This window comes from Anopheles funestus, chromosome 2RL (genome assembly GCF_943734845.2).
Source record: "Anopheles funestus chromosome 2RL, idAnoFuneDA-416_04, whole genome shotgun sequence".
Classification (NCBI taxonomy): Eukaryota; Metazoa; Arthropoda; class Insecta; order Diptera; family Culicidae; genus Anopheles; species Anopheles funestus.
The window spans coordinates 89,637,516-89,660,178 of NC_064598.1; the positions used below are offsets into that span (position 1 = coordinate 89,637,516).

At 38.9% G+C, this 22,663-nt stretch overlaps 1 protein-coding gene across 5 annotated transcripts in view; it reads right to left on the reverse strand.

The window, feature by feature from the left end:
• Nucleotides 1-22,663, reverse strand: part of LOC125762097 (NPC intracellular cholesterol transporter 1) — a 41,104-nt gene that overhangs the window by 16,343 nt on the left and 2,098 nt on the right. For all 5 annotated transcript variants that reach the window (XM_049423856.1, XM_049423855.1, XM_049423858.1 and 2 more), the window contains 2 exons: nucleotides 2,282-2,500; nucleotides 5-514 (listed from right to left, as the gene is read on the reverse strand). In XM_049423856.1, the coding sequence (XP_049279813.1) occupies nucleotides 5-514; nucleotides 2,282-2,500 (729 nt within the window). The remainder of the gene's footprint in view (nucleotides 1-4; nucleotides 515-2,281; nucleotides 2,501-22,663) is intronic.

Sequence of the window (22,663 nt, forward strand, 5' to 3'; positions counted from 1 at the left end):
TTACATCCAGCTTTTCATTGCATGGAACGATGCGAGGATTCCACGGCAAATAGCCGTCGATGGTTTCATTGGGCGAACTGTGCGCAACGTAATCGATCTGGAACGGAACGTACAGATTGTTCTCGGCGTCGCCCATGTAGTAGAACCACTTCTTGGCACTGCAACGGGATGCACCCCAGTCACCACACATCAGATCTAGCGCGAGCTGTCCGGTTGATGGAACCGAAACCTGATTGCACGACTCGAACGTTCCGTTCAGGTACTGTTGCGTAATGTGGATATCGATTTTGGTGATATATTCTTTCGATGTCGGTGCCGTCGTTGTGCCTGGTTGGTCGGATTTTTCATTCTCTTCCGACGGATCGACCTCTTCCGTCGATACCACCTTCATGAAGCTGGACTGCTGTGGACTGCAGGTGAAATCGCACATGTGCCGCACCAGATTAGCCATACAGGATGGGCAACGTGCAAGAAAATTGGCCGCAAGGGCTACATTTTTGTTAAGCACTTCCACCTGTGAAACACAAAGAAACAAACGTTAATAATCAAGCTTAAATGTATCTAGTTTGTCTAGCGGATATTTATATTTTCATGCTACAAATAATGACCATGGTTTCGTTTTCGGACACACAAAGTGTGAAAAAATATTCCGAAACAAAATGGCCTCATGCAATAAGACATAAATTAATTTCGAGGACGTTAATCGATCTTTCAAGCTAGATAATCGTCTGTTTGAGTGTTGAACGTCCATCAAGGACGTACTGACTTTCAAAACGTCTATTTTGCACTGGCAACGAAAGCAGTTCTCCATTCCAAACCGGACGCGGAAATTTCGAGAAACATTGCTAATCGTAAACGAATAAAAAATATAGTTCATTTTGTGTATATTTTCACACCACACACCAAGGCATCAATCGATTTTTTACACGTTCCGTTAAACTTCTTGGATGGAGAGAATGAAAATAATTGAAGAGCGTCCATCCATCAGTACGTCAGCGCAATATAAGACAGACACGGCGCACATCAACGTCCTAATGGATATTCGTAAAAATAGTTCATTCCCGAAAACCAGACAGTAGGGAACGAGCTTAGATCAAGATCGAGCTCGATCAAGTACGTACTCTTTTGCAAAAAGTAATACGGCGTTTGCTAAACACTTACGTACAGATTTAAATCCATCGCCTGGATCGGCAATGTATATATATAATATTGCAGAACTTCACATATGTTTGGACATGTACATAGTACCAACAATTGAAGTACGATCGATATAACATAATCTTTCTTTGACGCTTCTTTCGAATCAAGATGCGACCTTCGCACGCACAAAATACAAAATATAGCGATGGGCCACGACCATTATCTACTGTAGACCGGTTCTGGGTAACTCTGTGGGTCAACCGTGGCAATGTTACAACCTTGATGCGTGTCGGTGCCCTCCTTCACAACTAAAACCTGCAAATATTATGTTCTCTGGTTTTGCTACCGTGTCGGATGGGTGCATCGTCCCCGGGTGGCCTTAAAACCTAATCGTACCCAAGTGTGTGTTGCCCTAAGTCCGATTACTTCAAGATTCACAAACTCGTTACACGAGTTTCGCTATCTTTAGACAGTGCGATGCACTTCTTGCCCCCAGGGTACTGTAACAATGGTTTGCACTATAATTTGCATCCGTTTGATGATACAGATCGCCACCATCATACGCATCACTAAAATGATGTGCAACGTGCTTAGGATTTTCAATGTTCTCAAAGCCCCACCAACCCGTCGGGCAAAACATACACAGAGGCAATCGAGTCGAACAAAAACAAATAAGGAATGCGCAGAATTTCGCTTACTAATGGGACAATGTCATCGAGCGACAGACAGAGGGTAAGAGCAACATTATGTTACGCATCAACGCAACCCACTCTCGGGTTCGGGTGGGGATGCGGATATACGCAATTCTGACTGTGGAAGGGATGATGCTCGTTTCGTCACTGTCAAGGTCATCCCCTGGCGTAAATGTGCCAGCTGCTACGCTTCGTCTTACTTCACAAGCAAGCTGAGCGAAACTTTTACGGCTTGCGGATGAGATCACTGATCTTTTTTTTTCCTAACAGCGAAATACGACGTAAAATCTACGCTGAACTAGTGACAGTTAAACACCTTTTTCAACGCCTTCATATTATATTGGACCGTGTTTTGAAGCTTAGAATTACATGTTGTCGAGTCGAAGACTTGGGCAAAAGTGAAGTAGTGTTGTATCCGGTTACGTATTCTATTCCGTCCCAAAACTCACCTGTGCCGCATCGCAGCACGTGTTGATGTTGCCCGTCACATCTTCGACCAGCAGATGTTTACACCACATCTTCAGCAGATCCTTTGCCTTCGTGTCGATCGGTTTCGCCGTCCCATTGTACGGACAGTACTGGGCTCGATTGAGTGAGTCGACATTGCAGATACCATACCACACACACTGACCACCGGCTTCATCTCCACCGATCGTTTGAGATTGAGTCTGTAAAGGAGAGGAAAAATAAAAGAAATTTTTATTTATTAATAACATCATACAAATACAATATGCACATACAAAATATATGAACAAAGTTGTAACTAAAATCTGTCCGCGAAACATTCGGTGACGTTTCTCAAGATTAATGATCAAGTTCAAGCACAGTTTAAGCTAACCGAAACAGCGCTTTAATGATCTTTTCCTTCCTGTTACCTTCAATTCGTTGCAGTTCATATCATCCATCTTTAGCTAGACATTACCAGACACGCTACCGAAACACGTTGCGCCATATATTTAGAAAAGATATTTGTTTCGCTTTCTGTTGCAAACGGTTCCTAAAGTCATGCTGACATTTTTCTACCCGTCGGCCAAACCGCAGTCAGTCATCGTTTGCCCTTTTTGCCAATGTCGACTATTGCCAAAAATAATCGGTACGGAATGGAAACGCGTCACCGGTCATGGCAATTGCCAAAATTTGGCGGACCGCTGACGCCCGGAGGTTGTCCCGGAGTGGTCTTTTCACATCATTACGTGAAAAATGCACTTCTACGATTTAATAAATTCAACATGCATACGGCACTATGATATTGATGCTACTATTTACATACCTCGCTTTATTTCCGTAATTAAAGCGTTTTTCTCACATCGGATAAACAGCAATAATCAAATACATTGCGATCAATTTTTGTGTGAGAATAAATACAGCGCGATCCCAACGATTCTATATTTTTGTCCAATCTTCAATCTACTCCCAAGCTTACAAGTGCAATCTATAAGTAAACAACAGTTGCCTGCCAAACCGGTAGCCTTTTTGGATCGCGTGTCCGATGGAATGGAAACTTCCTATAACGGCGCATGCACAATTCAAGTTCTTGCCTCTCGCTGCCTTCTTTTTCGAACAAAAATGGATCTACCGCTTCCCACCATTCATAATTCAATCACATCCCAGCCGGCCGGTGGGGCCGACTGATGACTCAAAGTCATGATGTTCAACGATACTTTTCCCACCGCTCATCATGCACGACCTGCCGGCCTTAGAGTTACGGTCAGGGTATTGCGACTGCGTCGGCTGGATGATTAGCATCAAACTCAATTAACCCTCCGTGGTAACCGTCCAGTGGCTGGAACTTGCTCCAAGTCGTTCAATCCCATCACAAAAATGAACCAAAGGTGGACTGAAAGCACCGTTCTAGATAGAATTACACTCCAAGCAGAAAGTGTGTTTTTTGTGACTGTCAAATGTTGGTAATATTATCAATAAGATACTTAAATACCTGTATCTGTCGCCTCCGTTTTAATTCTAACCTGCAGCGAGTGCATCGATGCGACTGACATAATCAGAAAGGTTCTCAGTAAACGATCAAGTAATGCGGGTATGCCGAAAAATGAGGGCACATTCCGATGACCATGAAGCTCGGAGCGTAACGCACATGATCACAGATCGGATATTAGACCGTCTAATTGAATTAACGTCGACGGCGTGAAAGTCAATTGACTGAGACTTTACCCAACCGAATGCGTTTGGGAATTGTCACACCCTCAGACAGGACACTGTCGGATGTTGCTGTCCAATGAAATCTCTTCCTTGTCTGCGGGAAATTATTTATTAGATCATGAGACCTCAGCAAAGGAATGATGAGAAACTACACATTATTACGGGCAGCTTCGAATGTAACAATGACTATCAATCATTCAAAAATGAAATCGAACGTTTACTAATGTTTGCAATTATTTGATGAAATATTCTAAAGTATTTTGTAAACTTGTAAAGATATCGTTCAATCAAATGCCTCTCAAAAAGATCAAAGAAATTATTCTGTTCCTTTACAAACACATCTTTGCATGTAAAGATGGGTATGTTTGCCATTGTTCTGGTATAACCATCTTCATTCGCATATACTCTCGTGTTTTGAAGATTATTTTTAAGCGAGCCAAAAAAAACCACCTCCGTAACACCGATTGTTTGGGTGAGGTTGTTAAAAATACAACAATCTGTTGTGTCTCCCCCACTATACGCAGACGGCGCTGACCCTGTACGCCCTGTATAACTGAATCTTTGCACCATCTTCATAAGAGACACAACGTTTGCCAGATGTAAAATGATGCTTTGTTACTTTTTTTTTTGGACGACGCGTGGCACAATCAAAGGATACACATATTGAGTAATTTGAGACCTGGTGTGAACAATCCTTGGTCGCTCACTACGTGGATTGACAGGTGCATTTATTATTCGAATCATTAGTTAACAGCTTCGTTGTTCATCGTTTTCCATCATGCTTATAAGAATAAGCTGCCATAAAAACGTCATCCTGAACTGTGCAGTAAGCCACACCGCGTCGAAAACAAAGTATCGCCAGGAACCAGATCTCGTAGCACTGTAACACTGCAGCCGGTTTGTTTGGGCACGTGTTTTAGGTGAAGATAAAACGTGGCTTCATTTCACTCGGATTCAGTTTTCCGTCGCAGATTATTTTTAGCGAATGATAGCCGCGCCGTATACAGAACGGAAAATGTTAAGCAAATGCACTTTGATTACGCGCTTCATGGGCAGGTGTGTCGTTTTATTATAGCTATTTACATTTACGATTTCGCACATGCGTAAATGATAATCATTGGCAAGGAGTTATACACGTAGCGTGGTAAGGTAAACATCATTCTCCAAAGTCAAATGGAAGACATACGGTGGCACCGAGAAACAAAAATCATATGAATTTTTGGAGCTTGTTAGGCAATTAATGTTGTTTTTTTATTTACAATCTAGATGCAGTTTCAAATATCTGGAACGCTCTTTAAAACTAACTCGAAATACCCTGTTCACTATGAAAAGTACTAATAAAATAAAAATTGCATACTTTTAGGCGTTCCGACAAAAATATATGCTATCAGGCGAAAAAGGAATCGAAGCTTCGATTAGAATTAATATTTAATAGGCTCTACCAACATGAAATGGCAGTAATGGAGATGGTTACAACATTCTTCTCCGTTGTGTACCATTCTCATTGGCATGGACGACTCACAACAAAAGCCCCGACGCGATCGTACGACGTGGTTGACGTTATTCCACCTTCCGTAAAAGCGTTAAGTCATCGATACCGTGTGGCTTTGCTTAAGCAACGTTTAGTTCACACTGGTTTTTTTTTCTTTTTTTCTCTCACTGGCATAACATCGTGTTTACCCCTTCACTGGGTGTAGCGGACTAACTTGACGAGAGCCTTACTCATGACTAAGCTGACCGGTTGCTTACACGACCAAACCTTACCGAGGCAAAGCACCATGTAAGGTCACACACAAGTGTTATGACAGATTCTCCCTCCAAAGAGAGTAAAATCAACGGAAATATGTTCGTATCATTTGAGCCCTTGTGAAAATGTTTTAACGGAAATATATTTCCTTCAAACATTGAAAATTTCATTACACATAATTTTTGTTTCAAAACAGATAACCTTGAACGGCAGATTCTTCTCAATTTGCATCAGGCTATGACTAAGGTAAGATTTACGTTAAACGTTTCCTGTAACAGCTAACATGAACTATGAGTGAAAATTGCAATTCCTACCGTTTGCTAATTTATGGAAGGTTGCATACCTCACAATTGCGCAATACTGTTGTTGTTGTTGTAAGACCTTTTCCAGAGGCTTACCTTGCTCTCTGAAGCTGTTTTTTGCACGAGCGAATGAACAAGAGATACAGATTCCGTCACGTTCTCGTATCAACTACCTAGACAACCTTGATATCGCAATACAGTAGTATATACCACGTGAATGCGTAAAGCGATCCACCAACTACAATCACTACAAGTTGAAAGATCAGCATATTACGATGAAATAATTAGACGGAGCTAAGGGAATTGCTGGGAATTTCATCTCAAACGAAATTCTAAGTTTATTGGTAAATATTACGGTTAAATTGCTTAGCTTGGACGCTTTAAAAACGCCAGCCAATGATCGAGTATTGAGGCGAAAGATCTGGAGCATAACGATGCAGAGCAATTTCAGCAATTTTTGAAATCGCCACAGCCCCCGTTCCAGATCAGTTGATGCATCTGCAGACAGGTAGGTGTAGCGTTACAGATATCGTTATTTAATTTTGCTTCTCTTTGCACATTTCACCGGTTTGACGTTAGACAGATAAAAGTTATTACTTTGGCTTAAATCCATTAGGATGTCATAAAAATTAATAAAAGGAAAACTGTTTCAATATAAATCATACATCTCATCGAAGCCTCTTTTAAGGCTTCTTTTTCTGAAAGCAATATTTATGGGAACACGTCATAAGATATACCTTTACCAAGAATCGTTTATTATATTTTAAAAAGAGCACATAAGCATCTTATGAAAAAGCTTTTGTATGCTATAATCCTTTCCAGACACGACGGCACCGGAATCAATACCGAACGATAAAACGAAACAAACATTCCTACATTTTCATCAAATCCCTTTTTTGTCGTCCCTTTGCATTAAATGTTGCACCATAAATTATTAACCAAAAAAAATCACGTTGAGTAAACTCCAATACCCGCTGGGAGATTATTTCGGAAGAACTTTAGTGGTTCACCGAGGTTCTAGAATCTTCCGGGACGACCTTCAGAACCATTGTGGGATGGTTAAATGTTGCTACCACGATGGTAACCACAACACATACTGTGTGCTTTTGAAAGGGAAATAATTTCAACAAAAAAGAAAAAAAATATTTATGACTTTGTGTAAGAAGCTCCAAATGTAAGACGCTGTTGAATCGCATTAGTGATAAATCGATTCAAGCTTCATCCAAATTGGAATACGGTTGGTGCTTCTCTTTTGAACCGGAACGCTTACTTCTTCACCCAGAAGATGGACGTGGTGAATTATTATGCATTATTCGGACGTTATTGTACCCGGTAAAAGTGCCCGACAATATGCAATACATCGTTGTGTTAAGTTATTTAAAACAAAAAAAAACCTTGCACATAAGCGTTGTCGCCTTCCGGGCGGCATGCGCCCATACGACCGAGGGCGGACAGTGCGACCCGATTGCATGTTGAAAGCCCACCACGAAGTGCACCGTGACAACAGTGGCGATTTGCATGTGCGTGCCTTCTATACATACGAAAATATGCACCATGCATCACCCGAGCAACCGTCTGCAGGCGGGTAGGATGGAGCAGTGGACAACAAAAGGCAGGAGGAAAAATGGAGTCAGTTCTAACGACGTTTTTTTTTGTTAAGCAAATCACACCATAAACTAGGTTAATGTTCAATTTACATAAAATGTAAACGCGCGTTGAGAGGTTGATCACGTTCTGGACGCGAAGCGGAAAATGCACCACGCTGGAAAAGTCACTCACTTCCATACTTGAAAATTAAATTACCCCGCGGGGTACGAATGAACTGATCCTTGATCTAGTTTACGCTCTTCCTGGCTGCTGGCACCTATCCAGCGGGATCTCTCGTGATTCGGAATCCTGGGACAGCAACCAACACAGCCGGTCACGTCCATGGAAGGTCATCCAGTGGAGGGCACGCATCGTTCGGGACTCCCCGTTTCTCTTAACTTTTTAGGTGCATGCAATTGTTTTACTTTAAACTAAGAGACAAACTGGGTCGAGGACAGAAGTATAATGGAAAATTGAGAAAAATGCCATTAAATTTGCACTGGCATTTTGTAGCACTTGGTCGATTCGGTCAACGATTTGCTCCGGTTTAAAGTCGGTCAAACAAATAAATCTTGGCATTCCCAAAAAAAATTGGAACATTAGTACAAGGATGTGATGTGTTGGCATGTGCTTTCCAAGTTTATTGAATTTCTAAATAGACTAATTCAAAATTTGTTTCACTGAAAAAAAAACATTCATTACATTGTAGTACTAACTAGCAACAGTTGCAGACATTTCAATTTAAGCTTCAAGTATCTTCAACAGGTGTTAAAAAAAATCCTACGCGAGATTACGCTGGTTCATAAATCATTTCTTCCCATATGGGAAAATATATTACTTTAACGTATATCACCCAGTGACTAATAAACTACACCTGCATCTTATCGCCATTCCTAAAACACCTCCTCCATTTTATAAATTCATTTTTTTACAACCGAAACGGAATATCGCTTACGCACACAAACGAAAGTTCCTTCAAGGGGCCTTCGACAGGGAGAGCGGGCTAGTGATAAACATCCGGAAGGTCAACTATAATCATCTAAAACGCGACCGAAAAGCCCACAACATAGGGCTGTACATGCGCAACTAGTTTATGGCCCTGGCGGTGCTTTAACCGAACAGGTGGACATCCATTTCGTGCATCAAAAAATTAGTTACGTTAATAATCCAACTATTCTTTTCCACCAACTTAACCCGTCCAGGACGACATACGAAACTTTGTGGCATTGAAAAAGTTCAACCAGCGACTTCTTCTATGATTGAAAAAGCCTACCGAAGCCTAAGCCAAACTCACTGCACTGACTGATGACCTTTGGAGTCGAGGTCTTGCGAGGAAACGGTGATATTAGGCATGCAAATTGCCTCACGTGATCGAATCGAGAATGCCTGACATTGGGGCTGTTACACATGATTTCTATCGCGGTATGGCACGATAAAAGTGCATTACCCATAGCAGTGAATGTTTTCGATTTGCTCAGCTCGCGGTAAGGATTTATAGTTGAAGAATAGTTTTTATTCTACCTTTGAGAAATTCATTAAATTCCTGCAAAGAAATTCGATACTCCCCAGTTTATGGTATAATGTGCGCATATTTTAAAAGCTCCATTTCACACTATCAAATAATCATTTTAATTGCATCATATTAATCATCTTGTAACTAAGTGTAGTGCATAAATATGACAATGATTGGAATTCTTCAAGACACAAAAAATGATTCCATCAAATTCAACGAATAAACAAGCTTTATCAGTGGAATTCTACGCGGTGGTAATAAAAACCACCTCCAATCGCCCAGGCAAAGAGTCTTATCAGTGGAAGAAAAAACCTAAACACAGCATCGTCATACTTCACTGTAAGAAAGCTGACTCATTAGGAAGAGTTATAGCACTAAACGCGAGTTAAAATCGAAATGCCAATGACCATATCCCATTGGTTGCGTGATTTCAAATCAAAGTCGTCTCCGAATTGCGGTAGAATACATTCCCATAATAAACATTTCGCTTTCGATTCGATTTGCTTATCTTTCCACGGAAGCACCGGGGAAATGCAAAAGGAATGCAGTTCCATTGAGGCATTCGTTTCCGCACTGTCAAGAAATTGTTTTTAAACTAATATCAGAATACCAGAGCGCAGGAATAGCAGAAGAAAAACAAAGTTCCTTCAGTTAGTTGCGATAGTGAAACCAGTTTCGTCCATTTTTATTTTTATGTCCGACTGGTTCCCAATGTTTTGATACGGGTTTCTTTCGTTTTCCTGAAATTATAGTGCATAGTTTTGCATTTGTTTATCATTGAGCATTGAGCATGTATCTGATACGACTGCACTATTGTTCTACGAACTTATGATAAGATAAACGTTGAGGGCAAGGATTTTGTTGTCATTCATTTTGTTCGAATGCGACCAATCCTTGTAGAATACTAACCTTGTGCCGTGATTGCAAAATATCACGTTTAACATTTAACAGATGAGTGAATTTCGAGGAAATGTATTTTTATACGAACTCAAAACATGTTTTTTTGCCTGTTTTGATTATGTATGTAAAGTTTAAAAAAATAGTAAAAAGAAACATTATAATTTTGTATACACCCCGTGCTGGCGTCCTGATGACAGTTAAAAAAGACAATCAGCAGGACGCGAGAGAACAGTTATCAGCCATCCATCGGGAGGATCGGACCGAATAAAAGTGCATTCTTACCGTCTCGAAATATCATTTCTTATTCTTCTCATGTACACATACAAAAAAAAATAATCGCGTTATATCATCGCCTTCAACAATCAATTCCTATCAGCTGATGTTGCTCACGTGTACATGCAGCGTTAAGACACAACTTCACTCTTCCCTGACAAGCAAGAGACCGATGGTTAGACGACAGCTCAGCAACAAACTTCCTCTTCGTCCATATGTCTTTTGCCCAGTTCAGTTTCTTTGTTTCAAACGACGCTACTTGTGCGTGCCCAAGTGCTATACACAAACGTCGTGTGACGCACTCTGTACACTTTACTACACGATGTATGTCTGTAGCTCCATGTGTACTCATCACTCATCAGGCCAACTCGCGAGATAACGTCCAGAAATGGAGATTGGAAAGAGGCAACAATGATGACATTTGCAAAATCTTCACTCGTTTTAAATTTATCTCTTCTTTACTTCTATGGCCAGAAAAACCAAATCTTCAATTTGCTGAACAATGTTTGTTGTGGATTTGAGCTTGCAACAAGCACAAAGTAGAACCAGATTATTGGTGCAGCAAGAAAGTGCAATGCGGCATTTAATATTTGCACCATGAAAATAAAAGTGATTTGTTACAAAATATTTTACCCAAATAACATTTTTTAAAGGTACAATACGTTATCTCCACGATTACGATTTGCGAGATCTCATCGAAAAAATGAAGATAAATTCGTGTACACTTATCAAATGATACGAAAACCCATGACCGGTTTTATCCAAAGCTGCATTTTTTGATAATCCAAACTTTCACCAACCAATGTTTGCATCAATGTTTGGCACGCCTTACGTCATGGGTAGTGTTGGGTCAAGTAGCTCTTTTGCAAGAGCGGAGCGCACCGCTCTCGCTCTCTAAAGTGTGCGGTGCGCTTGAGATAGCTCCACACGGAGCGCTGCACACAGGAGCGATTGTGCGATGCGCTCCCAGGAGCGAAGTTTCGCACCACAAGGAGCGCTGCACGAAGGAGCGATTTCGTACCTCTTTTTCCCGTGGGCTGTGCGGGAGCGCGCACAATAAGATGACCGGAGCGATTAAAATACCTCTTTCGCTCTTAACCCACTAGCTATAGCCTTATGAAATTTTAAAATTTTAATAATTTTTGAATTTTTTTTTAAATTTTTTATTCTTTTTTTTGTTTAAAACATTTTTTGAGTGAAAAGAAACACATTGCAACCAATCGGCATTAAAATAAATCAATTTATTTTTTTTTCAAAATTTCCCAAAAAAACGTAAGGGGTACCCCTTATGAAATTTTCGAGTTGAAAATTTTTTTTTAATTTTTTTCTGATTTTTTATTCTTTTTTTAATTTAAAGCATTATTTGAGTGAAAAGAAACGTATTGCAATAAATTTGCATTCAAATATATCACATTTATAAATTTTGCTAAATTGCTCAAAAATGAGGAAAATTTTACATTTTCTCAAACAGGGTAAGGAAGTTGGTTCCTCGAATAACTTCTGGCACAGACATCTGAGGGCATGGCCGTCCAAGAAGAAAATGTAGCCATTGGTGCCATCTATCGACCACAGGTTAAAGATTGGCGATCCGTTGGATATCGACCGAGTTATAGGCAAAACTTGGTGCAAAAATGAGTAAAATGTTACATTTTCACAAACAGGGTATGGAACTTGGTTCCTCGAATAACTTCTGGCACAGACATCTGAGGGCATGGCCGTCCAAGAAGAAAATGTAGCCATTGGTGCCATCTATCGACCACAGGTTAAAGATTGGCGATCCGTTGGATACCGACCGCGTTATAGGCAAAACTTGGTGCAAAAATGAACCCTAGTCAATTTTCATTTTTTTGAATTTTTCGAATTTTTTAATATTTTTCATTCTTTTTTTTTTATTTAAAGCATTACTTGAGTGAAAAGAAACTTATTTCAAGCGATTGGAATTAAAATAAATCAATTTAATTTTTTTGCAAAATTTTCCCAAAAAAATGGCAAGGGGTACCCCTTATGAAATTTTCGAGTTGAAATTTTTTTTTTAATTTTTTTCCGATTTTTTATTCTTTTTTTAATTTAAAGCATTATTTGAGTGAAAAGAAACGTATTGCAATAAATTTGCATTCAAATATATCACATTTATAAATTTTGCTAAATTGCTCAAAAATGAGGAAAATTTTACATTTTCTCAAACAGGGTAAGGAAGTTGGTTCCTCGAATAACTTCTGGCACAGACATCTGAGGGCATGGCCGTCCAAGAAGAAAATGTAGCCATTGGTGCCATCTATCGACCACAGGTTAAAGATTGGCGATCCGTTGGATACTGACCGAGTTATAGGCAAAACTTGGTGCAAAAATGAGTAAAATGTTACATTTTCACAAACATGGTATGGAACTTGGTTCCTCGAATAACTTCTGGCACAGACATCTGAGGGCAAGGCCGTCCAAAAAGAAAATGTACCCATTATTGCCATCTATCGACCACAGGTTAAAGATTGGTGATCCGTTGGATACCGACCGAGTTATAGGCAAAAGTTGGTGCAAAAATGAGAAAATTTTACATTTTCTCAAACAGGGTAAGGAACTTGGTTCCTCGAATAACTTCTGGCACAGACATCTGAGGGCAAGGCCGTCCAAGAAGAAAATGTAGCCATTGTTGCCATCTATCGACCACAGGTTAAAGATTGGTGATCCGTTGGATACCGACCGAGTTATAGGCAAAACTTGGTGCAAAAATGAACCCTAGTCAATTTTCATTTTTTTGAATTTTTCGAATTTTTTAATATTTTTCATTCTTTTTTTTTATTTAAAGCATTACTTGAGTGAAAAGAAACTTATTTCAAGCGATTGGCATTAAAATAAGTCAATTTAATTTTTTTGCAAAATTTTCCCAAAAAAATGGCAAGGGGTACCCCTTATGAAATTTTCGAGTTGAAATTTTTTTTTTAATTTTTTTCCGATTTTTTATTCTTTTTTTAATTCAAAGCATTATTTGAGTGAAAAGAAACGTATTGCAATAAATTTGCATTCAAATATATCACATTTATAAATTTTGCTAAATTGCTCAAAAATGAGGAAAATTTTACATTTTCTCAAACAGGGTGAGGAAGTTGGTTCCTCGAATAACTTCTGGCACAGACATCTGAGGGCATGGCCGTCCAAGAAGAAAATGTAGCCATTGGTGCCATCTATCGACCACAGGTTAAAGATTGGCGATCCGTTGGATACCGACCGAGTTATAGGCAAAACTTGGTGCAAAAATGAGTAAAATGTTACATTTTCACAAACAGGGTATGGAACTTGGTTCCTCGAATAACTTCTGGCACAGACATCTGAGGGCATGGCCGTCCAAGAAGAAAATGTAGCCATTGGTGCCATCTATCGACCACAGGTTAAAGATTGGCGATCCGTTGGATACCGACCGCGTTATAGGCAAAACTTGGTGCAAAAATGAACCCTAGTCAATTTTCATTTTTTTGAATTTTTCGAATTTTTTAATATTTTTCATTCTTTTTTTTATTTAAAGCATTACTTGAGTGAAAAGAAACTTATTTCAAGCGATTGGCATTAAAATAAATCAATTTAATTTTTTTGCAAAATTTTCCCAAAAAAATGGCAAGGGGTACCCCTTATGAAATTTTCGAGTTGAAATTTTTTTTTTAATTTTTTTCCGATTTTTTATTCTTTTTTTAATTTAAAGCATTATTTGAGTGAAAAGAAACGTATTGCAATAAATTTGCATTCAAATATATCACATTTATAAATTTTGCTAAATTGCTCAAAAATGAGGAAAATTTTACATTTTCTCAAACAGGGTGAGGAAGTTGGTTCCTCGAATAACTTCTGGCACAGACATCTGAGGGCATGGCCGTCCAAGAAGAAAATGTAGCCATTGGTGCCATCTATCGACCACAGTTTAAAAATTGGCGATCCGTTGGATACCGATCGAGTTATAGGTAAAACTTTGTGCAAAAATGAGCCTTACGAAATTTTAAAATTTTTATAATTTTTTAATTTTTTTATAATTTTTTAATTTTTTTATAATTTTTTATTCTTTTTTTGTTTCAAACATTATTTGAGTGCAAAGAAACTTTTTTCAACCAATTGGCATTAAAATAAATCAATTTAATTTTTTTGCAAAATTTCCCAAAAAAAATGGCAAGGGGTACCCCTTATAAAATTTTCGAGTGTAATTTTTTTTTTAAATTTTTTTCCGATTTTTTATTCTTTTTTGTGTTTAAAGCATTATTTGAGTGAAAAGAAACTTATTGCAACAAATTCGCATTAAAATACATCAATTTTTAAAATTTTGCTTAATTACTCAAAAAAAGGTAAGGCTATAGCCTTAGGAAATTTTCAAATGGGAGCGAATCGCAGAATCGCTCCTGTGTGAAGCGCTCCTGTGTGAAGCGCTCCTTGTGGTGCGAAACTTCGCTCCGAGAATATACAATTTGTGACAAATGACAAAGGTATGTTGCTGTTAGCTTTCCTTTAAAGAAATAAAGGGATCTTTAGCTAAAATACTATAAAACAAAAAAGAAACTGCAAAAACACGAAAACTTGACCCTAACGTAATCCTACAATTTCTCACTCTTTGCTTCTTCACTGTTTCAAACAAAAAAAAAACAAATCTCTCATGTCTTCTTGCGTGAATGGCATTTCTTTCGCGTTTTTCCCCCTTCTTTTTCGTGTTGTTTTTACACGTTGTTTTGCATAACATTCCCGAAATAAATCATCAATTGCACTTTCATTTCATGCACGAATCGGTAACGCTGCGCTTCAAAGCTCATCAGCGGAAGTAGAAAACTGATGAATGAATAATCAACTTAGGCAAGACTTTTACCCTTTTTTCTTTTGCGGCTAAATATGTGTGGGAGCTGATTGCTTTACATTTCGTCATGTTTTTAGGTGTTTAAAGGTCAAGTGCAACGTATGACTTCGTTCATCATAATGGAGAAAAGAATTATAATCCTATCACGAAAGAAGACGCTAAATACCTTTCTATTGTTTCGAAACGGAACTATTGTTCGTAACGTATTTAGAAGCAGCAAATCATCGTCCCAATTACGCACCAAAAGTACACCCAACACGGAAAGTAGGACAACAACAAAACCGACTTATTTCCGTTTGAACACATATTTATGTTTGCTTTTGTCTCTACAACGATGACTGACTTCTCTCGAAATGGATTGGCAGCTGTCGCAATACCGACATACTGCTTTTCTTAAAAAAATGGCAATGACTATTCGTCGCCGTAGCGGGCTCTTTATGTGAACCATGGCAATTTCAGAATGAGTCAGAAAATTGTTACTGGAACTGCAGCGCAAACAGGCAAAATAAAAACAAAAACATTTGGAGAAGTCAATCCAACCACCGGAATGGGAAGAACCACACGAAACGATGACGTCACCGGTGAGCCACGTCTATTGACCTCACGAAGGACATTCCGAAGGGATGGGCTGTGTTTGTGTACAATTTCCATCTCGCATACAATGTACTAAGGATTTATCCCAATAGTGGCGGCAACTACTCTCCTCCAGGATCATACGGCCATGTTTGTAAAATCGATTGCTTGCGTGTAGGTTTCTCTTTATAGACACGCGCGACAATCCAATGGTGGCCACTAGTTGCAAAAAAAGGGTCAAAACAATCGAAGAGCGCACATTTTGCCGCGTATCCTTGAAACCAGGAAGACGAGCAAGGATAAAAGCCAAAACGTAGTACCATTTCGACGGCAATGGAACTGCGCAGCCGCCATTGGAAGTCGGAATAGTGATTTTTTTGTTTTTGCGTCGTACGAGGAAATTTTCATAGAGAGCCGGGGGTTTTACTTCCAGCATTTTTCCAGCACGAACACAGACAAGGAGAGCGAGAGACGAAGTCACGCACACTACCATTAAACAGCTGATGGGTTGCACAGCAATACTATGAGACAGCTCCGGTACACGCAGGACGATCCTCGAGCAGGGAGAAGACGGCAGAAGGAAACACTTTTAAAACGTAAGGACGTGAAAAATGTGTTTTTTTTTCTTCCACAGCTAAAACATACGCTTCATGTTGCGATCTTGTGGCAAACAACGTGCCTACAAATGGCGGTTGGGAAACAATCAAAATGTCAATTTTACAGCCGCATCGTAAGGATGTGCAACGTGAGTAGAAAAAAAACATGCAAAAGGTCAAGAAATATCAACATTTTGTCTGTAAGTCCTTCTCAGATTTATTGTAATTAATTGAAATAAAAAACTCGTTTCTTTTTCTATACGAAATCGTTATTAACTTAGTAATTAATAATTAGTAATTATTAGTAAATCCTTTCCATTCAAATTCGTGAAATTTGAGTTTATATTGTGTAGCTTGATAGTATGTCCAACACACATATAACTGGGTTATGCCATTTAATTAATTCAATTCATCCAGCTAGCAGATTGCAACGTTTTTCTAAACAATCTTCACTCTGCGTTCAAAGTGCTGGTCTGGAACAAAGACGAGATATTTTACGCTTCATGCTAAGAATGTTGACGAAGCAGAAGGTGACTCATTCATAACAATGTCTTACCATAAATATTAGTATATTGCTCAGCAAAGAGATAGGCATAATGTGATGCAAATCTGCTAACTCAGCTACAAAACGTAAAATGGATAAATTTGTTCTGCTTTTAAGCATATTTCAACTGTTCAACTTCTACTGATTTGTAGTTAAGCAATAAAAAAAATTAAAGCTCAATAATTATAATTTTTCCCCGCTTTTAAATGGTTCTCCGTGAGTAGATCTGTAGATCACCACGTACGTGACCCACTGGGAAAGTTGCTTCATTTCGTTTGGATGCATTTGTAATGAATAAACACACTTAGGCGATTAGAAGCATGTGGTTAAAATCGTTCGAACCATTCGAAAGTGATCGTACACACTTTCTAAAACAATGGACCTGCTGTTGCGTTCTCTTTCACTGTACAAAACCTGGCTGGAAGTTTCTATTTCAACTGTAAAAAACCAGACCACCATACACCATACCGTACAAAGCAAGCAAAACGGCCAAACAAGCATCACGGTGCCGAAAAGGGAACGCGTTACAGTTTGTTTTTCGCGATCGATTTCGCTTGAGAAAATGCTTAGCGAAAGAAAGAAATTTGCTTCGAGAAAAAAAACACCCCAAAACACGCTAACACTCTTGCGTACACTTGGGGGTAGTTTCATCGCAAAACGCAATTTCCCTTGCACTGTTCGTGCTGGTCTTTTCCAGAGGTTTCTACGGCTCATTTTGCTGCCCCTGGCCATAAGCGGACGAAGGTTATGCACCTTCCAACCAACGCATAATGAATTCACGATTACTATCGACCCCTCTCGGACTGACAGCAGTTTTGCAACCAGTTCTAATCGATCAATTTGTTTCTTGGAGACCCATTTCCTTTTTCTCGCATGTTCAAACGCATGTCGCATGTATGACTCAACATATTTCCGTTGCATTGCTCAAGCCAGCTAACCTTCAAACTAGTAAGCAATCAAATCGCAAATGTATTAGGGCAACACAAACGCATTGATAAGCAAGAAATGTGACCAACACTTTTGGCTACAAATTGCAGGACGATCACGTCCCACAAAACACGGGAGGTCAGGGAATGATCGAATGGTCTGCGATTGCACCGTGCAAGGTGATGTTAAATGGCGTACAAACGATGTTGAAATCCATCCATTCGTCGGTTGCCATCGGAGGGCATCCCCTTGGGGACGGTTTGTTGTTCGAGTCCGCTTCATGGTTGGCATAATAAATTGTGTCTTTAGACGCTGGAAAGGAGACCAAGCCAAACACACTGCGGCGTCACGAGTTAGATTAATGAGCTTGAGAGTGTTTTTTTTTTACTTTAAGAAATAGATTGTCTGGTGTCATTTTCAAATTTCTCCAGCACTTTGCGCATCGATCCGTACTGTTGTTGTCATAGTTAGTGTCACTCAAATTTTGACACGTTTTTTTGCTAATTAAATATAGTTTTTTGGACTCTTCCTTTTCCTTGTGAAAAAAAAAAATCCAATTACACAAACACTGCCCCCCAACGTAATATGGTGTCTGAGGGTGTTTGACAAATCCTTCGGACGTCTTCAAAAATCATGTCCCCCTCTACTCATTTGCGCTACTACCGTGCCAGAGTTTCGATCAATACACACTTTTTTTGTTGTTGAATGACCATTAAAACCTATGCCTTCCATTGTCTGAGTAGTTGACTATTAATTTCTAGTCCACTCTGCCGCCATGCGACAAGCGGGAGGTACGACAGGTCTGCACGTGTACAGCAGCAGCAACGACATGCAACCATGAAGCAATGCAACATGTGACCGACAGGCACTGTCAGACGGTTAGCTTCTAATAAGTTTGTGTTGCCAAATCAGCTTAGGCCAATGTTGGTCAACATAAAAACACACACCGTTTTAGCTGCTATCTAGGGTGAGGCTCTGTATTAGGGATAAGCTATAGGCGTGAAATAAATAACTTTGCTGCTGCTTTCCTTTTCCCGTCCAAAAATCGATATCAACAGTGATTTTACCAATCAGTATCGTTTGCCAAATTTTGCAATTGGATTGATTATTTAATTGTAAAACGGTATTACATAAGTCTTTAAAGTTTAATGATGTCTAATTGCATGTAAGGTGAAATACCTTAGTACGGAGAAAAAAATCGTAAATTAAAATAGTCTCCACACTCCACACTTTTTTTTGCGAAATGTTCAAGTGGTCTGTATATTATGTAACACCGTCATCCGAGCATAAATGGTACATAACCTTATCGACTATTTGATAATTAGATTATCGGTGCAACACGAGAACGTGTGCTATATCTCCTGACTGTTACACCTTAAAAACAAGGGAAAACATTGCAAAAAACCAAAATTTTGAATATTTTTATATTATTTTTTTTTTATATTCAATATTCTGGAGATTTTCTAATTTTGAACGTGAGCCATTTTGTTTGTTTGTTTTGGGTCATCTGTTTTCCAAAAAAATTTTGATATTTTATATTTTAGAACGCGCTTTGATGACATTTTCTTTTATGAGATGTAATTTTGCTTTTCAATTTCCCCTTTACTATCTACCATTCAAACTGCTCAAACTGATGAATCATTTTCGAGTGCTTTTTCGTCACTGAACGTTCTGACACTTAAACGCTTTGAGTCATCTAAAGAAACTAGAAGAATGCCAGAAACGTACGCGAAGACATTTCATTCACCATTTGCATGTCGAGCATAAAACAGATAAAGATGCATGAACGCATGAAACATTTGAAAACAAAGAAACGGTTTCCGATAGTTACGAGTTGATAACACTCGACTTTTATCATTTATATTGGGTTTTTGTTTTCTTTGAAAATGAATAGTAATCGTTATACTTGGTTTATCTATAGAAACCGACTGGTTTATCGCAGTTTTAAATATACAACAAAACCAATTTCCCTTCAGCAGTATTATGCACTAATATAACGTAATAAACAACTCAGTTATCAAATGGTCGGTGGTTTCGGCCCTTCTTATTAGACAGCGCGTGCGAGAACTAGTGAAATCACGATAAGGTACATCAGGCGACCGTGCTAATTGACCCTTTTCAATTGGCATTTCCCTTTGATTCCCGGGCTGATTGTGCTGCGTGGACAAAATGCGGAAAAGCTACGCCGTGCGCTACTTGCGTCAGTTGCACATTGCCGTCGTCTGTCATTCCACGTTAACCTGTCACAAATATCACCGATCGACTGATTTCACTTCCTGTAATTCTCAGCATTTGTGGAGATGTGAAGTACCCCCCAGCAGCAACAGCAATGCTTCATAATTTATTTGCCGCCATGGCGATTGGGCGATTTTTATTGAAGAGGATGAAAAATAAAGGAATGGTTCGTAAACATAGTTATTTAAAAATACAATAAAAATATGTAAAATTATTTTTTAATGGAAAATTCTACTAAACGACAAAGTTTAAATGGCAAATAAATTGCTCGTTTAACAACTACTATCAAAGGATAAAACCCTAATTTGAAAATACCACCACGATCCCTTCCAACCACAGAGAAGTAAAATTGGTAATAATTGAATTAGTGGTTTTCTTCGACCGTTCCATGTTCCTGACGTTGGAAGCGAAACCATTTTTAGCGAATTAACATTTCTGTCTGCCGGCCGTACCGAGCTTCCCTTAGGGCGACACAGGAAATCAGAAGGTTACATTGCGCGTTCATGCGCATGCTTTAGTTGGATGCGTTGGTTTCGGATTCACGTGATCTCCAACGACCAGACAGCTTAAATTACATAGTGTTCAAGGAATGGAAGGAACGATTTCAACATGAGCTTCAATCGTTACAAATTTTGCAACACTAATTCTAAGCTTGCTAATCATCGAATCAAATTCTTACAACGTTCGTTGAACAAATTTAAACCCAATAAAATTAATACTATACGCTTGTATGTATCGAATAACTAAAATTGAACCAACATTATTTTCCTTACATGGTTTTTGTTCCTTTTTTCTGAACAAAAAAATATCAAACCGCAATTGACAGGGTGCGAACGTTAAACCGATATGTGTAATTGATATCCAACAAATGTCTTTCCATTGCTCATCGCGAAATGGGCGCCAACCTGGCCGGTCGACTTGCTCTGTAACGCGCCAGTAGTACACCTTCCGATGAAAGCCAAGTCACAAAGAAACACCTCGAGTGGGTGGTTTAGAGCTTCGGGACATTTATGCATTACCCTGACCCACATTGATTCCAGCCCGATAATATGTCATCACCGGTGAAGTGCTTGTCCATTACCGGCACGAAACACACCAACTCACAAAACCGTCCTTCGGGCAAAGCGTCCCGGAGGATCCCGTGTAAACCAATCTTAACTACAGTAATTATTGATCTTTTTTCTTCTAAAACTTTTGCTTACATAATATACAATTTGGATGGATTAAAAATGAAAATTTTTGTTTGAATCTATGATTTTTGAGGAAGGAAACCTTCGTGTGGTTTTCCAAATCATACGATACGATAAAAATTCCAACACATTCACTATCTTGGTACGTACAGAATCTATGATTACTTCGCACCACTACGCATGATGCATCGTTACTGTGCGCAAACATTGATAAGAATGTTGGATGATGATATAAATACCATCAATCGTGATACGGGCTTGTGTGTAAAACACCTGGGCCAATTTAAGCTACAATCTGATCTAAACACACCTGATGGAAACGATTGTATTTGCAAAGAAAAAACCAATCCCTCATTTGTAGTGAATCATGCTCGTGAAGAAGGAATTAACGTTTGGGACAAAGGTGTCGATTTAACCGTCACAGCTCTGATAAAGCGAATTGTTAGAAATATGTTCTCATTATTCGCAATGATTCAGTTCCAATTGCTTGTTTTAAAAACGATTCCTTCCATTACGATTGGCATTGTTCAAACGATGGTAAATGATATCCGGAAGTTCTTATCAAAATCATTCCATTTCCCAATCGATGACATCAATCCAGACATAAAAAGCGAGGAGGGAAATACATGTCACTGCGAAATGATTTTACTGGAGGCCATTTTGTGTCTAGAATAATACAAAAAAATAAATCCTTCAACAATTAATACTAATAGCGGTTAATTTGTCACCCGATCTCTAGTGGCATTGTGTGTTGTGTACCTATCGTTGAAGTTTATCGTTCCACCCGGGAATCGTGCAATATGCGATGTAGTTCACTCGATTAACAACACCCGATCGGTCGGGTGAAGAAAAATCGTATTTGCCATAACAATTATTGCACCACATCAACTGGTAGAAATCACAATTTGTGCTGCTCCTCTCGATCGAATTATGAAGTGAGGTTTTGGGTCGAAATATGGTTAGAGCCTATTTAAATGGAAGTGTTACTTTGGTGGATTTTAGCAAATTTCTACACCACACAGAATCGGAACCTATTTGCGTCGATTATTCATCCGTGTCGAGTGACGCGAATGGGTTTATCGTCGTAATTTAAGCTACGGATGAATATTTTCGCGCTTCAAACTTCCACTTTTTCTTTTGTTGTGTGAATTGGAAGCTTTTAGATGTTTCTAGCAGGTATAATGGTGCTTCATTCTACCGAGACAAGCCTCTAGATCAAGCAGCAAAACTACAACACTACCGGTTCAGTCCATCAAGGTCAACAGAATAAAATCCGCATTTTTGTTCTTTTTTTTCTTCAATAGAACGAAATAGACTTTTGATTTTGGATAATTTACATATTTTTTAAATCTACGTTTCCTTATGATTGTTACAATACGTATCTTAGTTATAAAAAAATGAAATAGCTCCACTATTCCCAAAGCAAAAGGAACAGGTTCAAGTGTGTTTGTTTTCACCCGGCCCC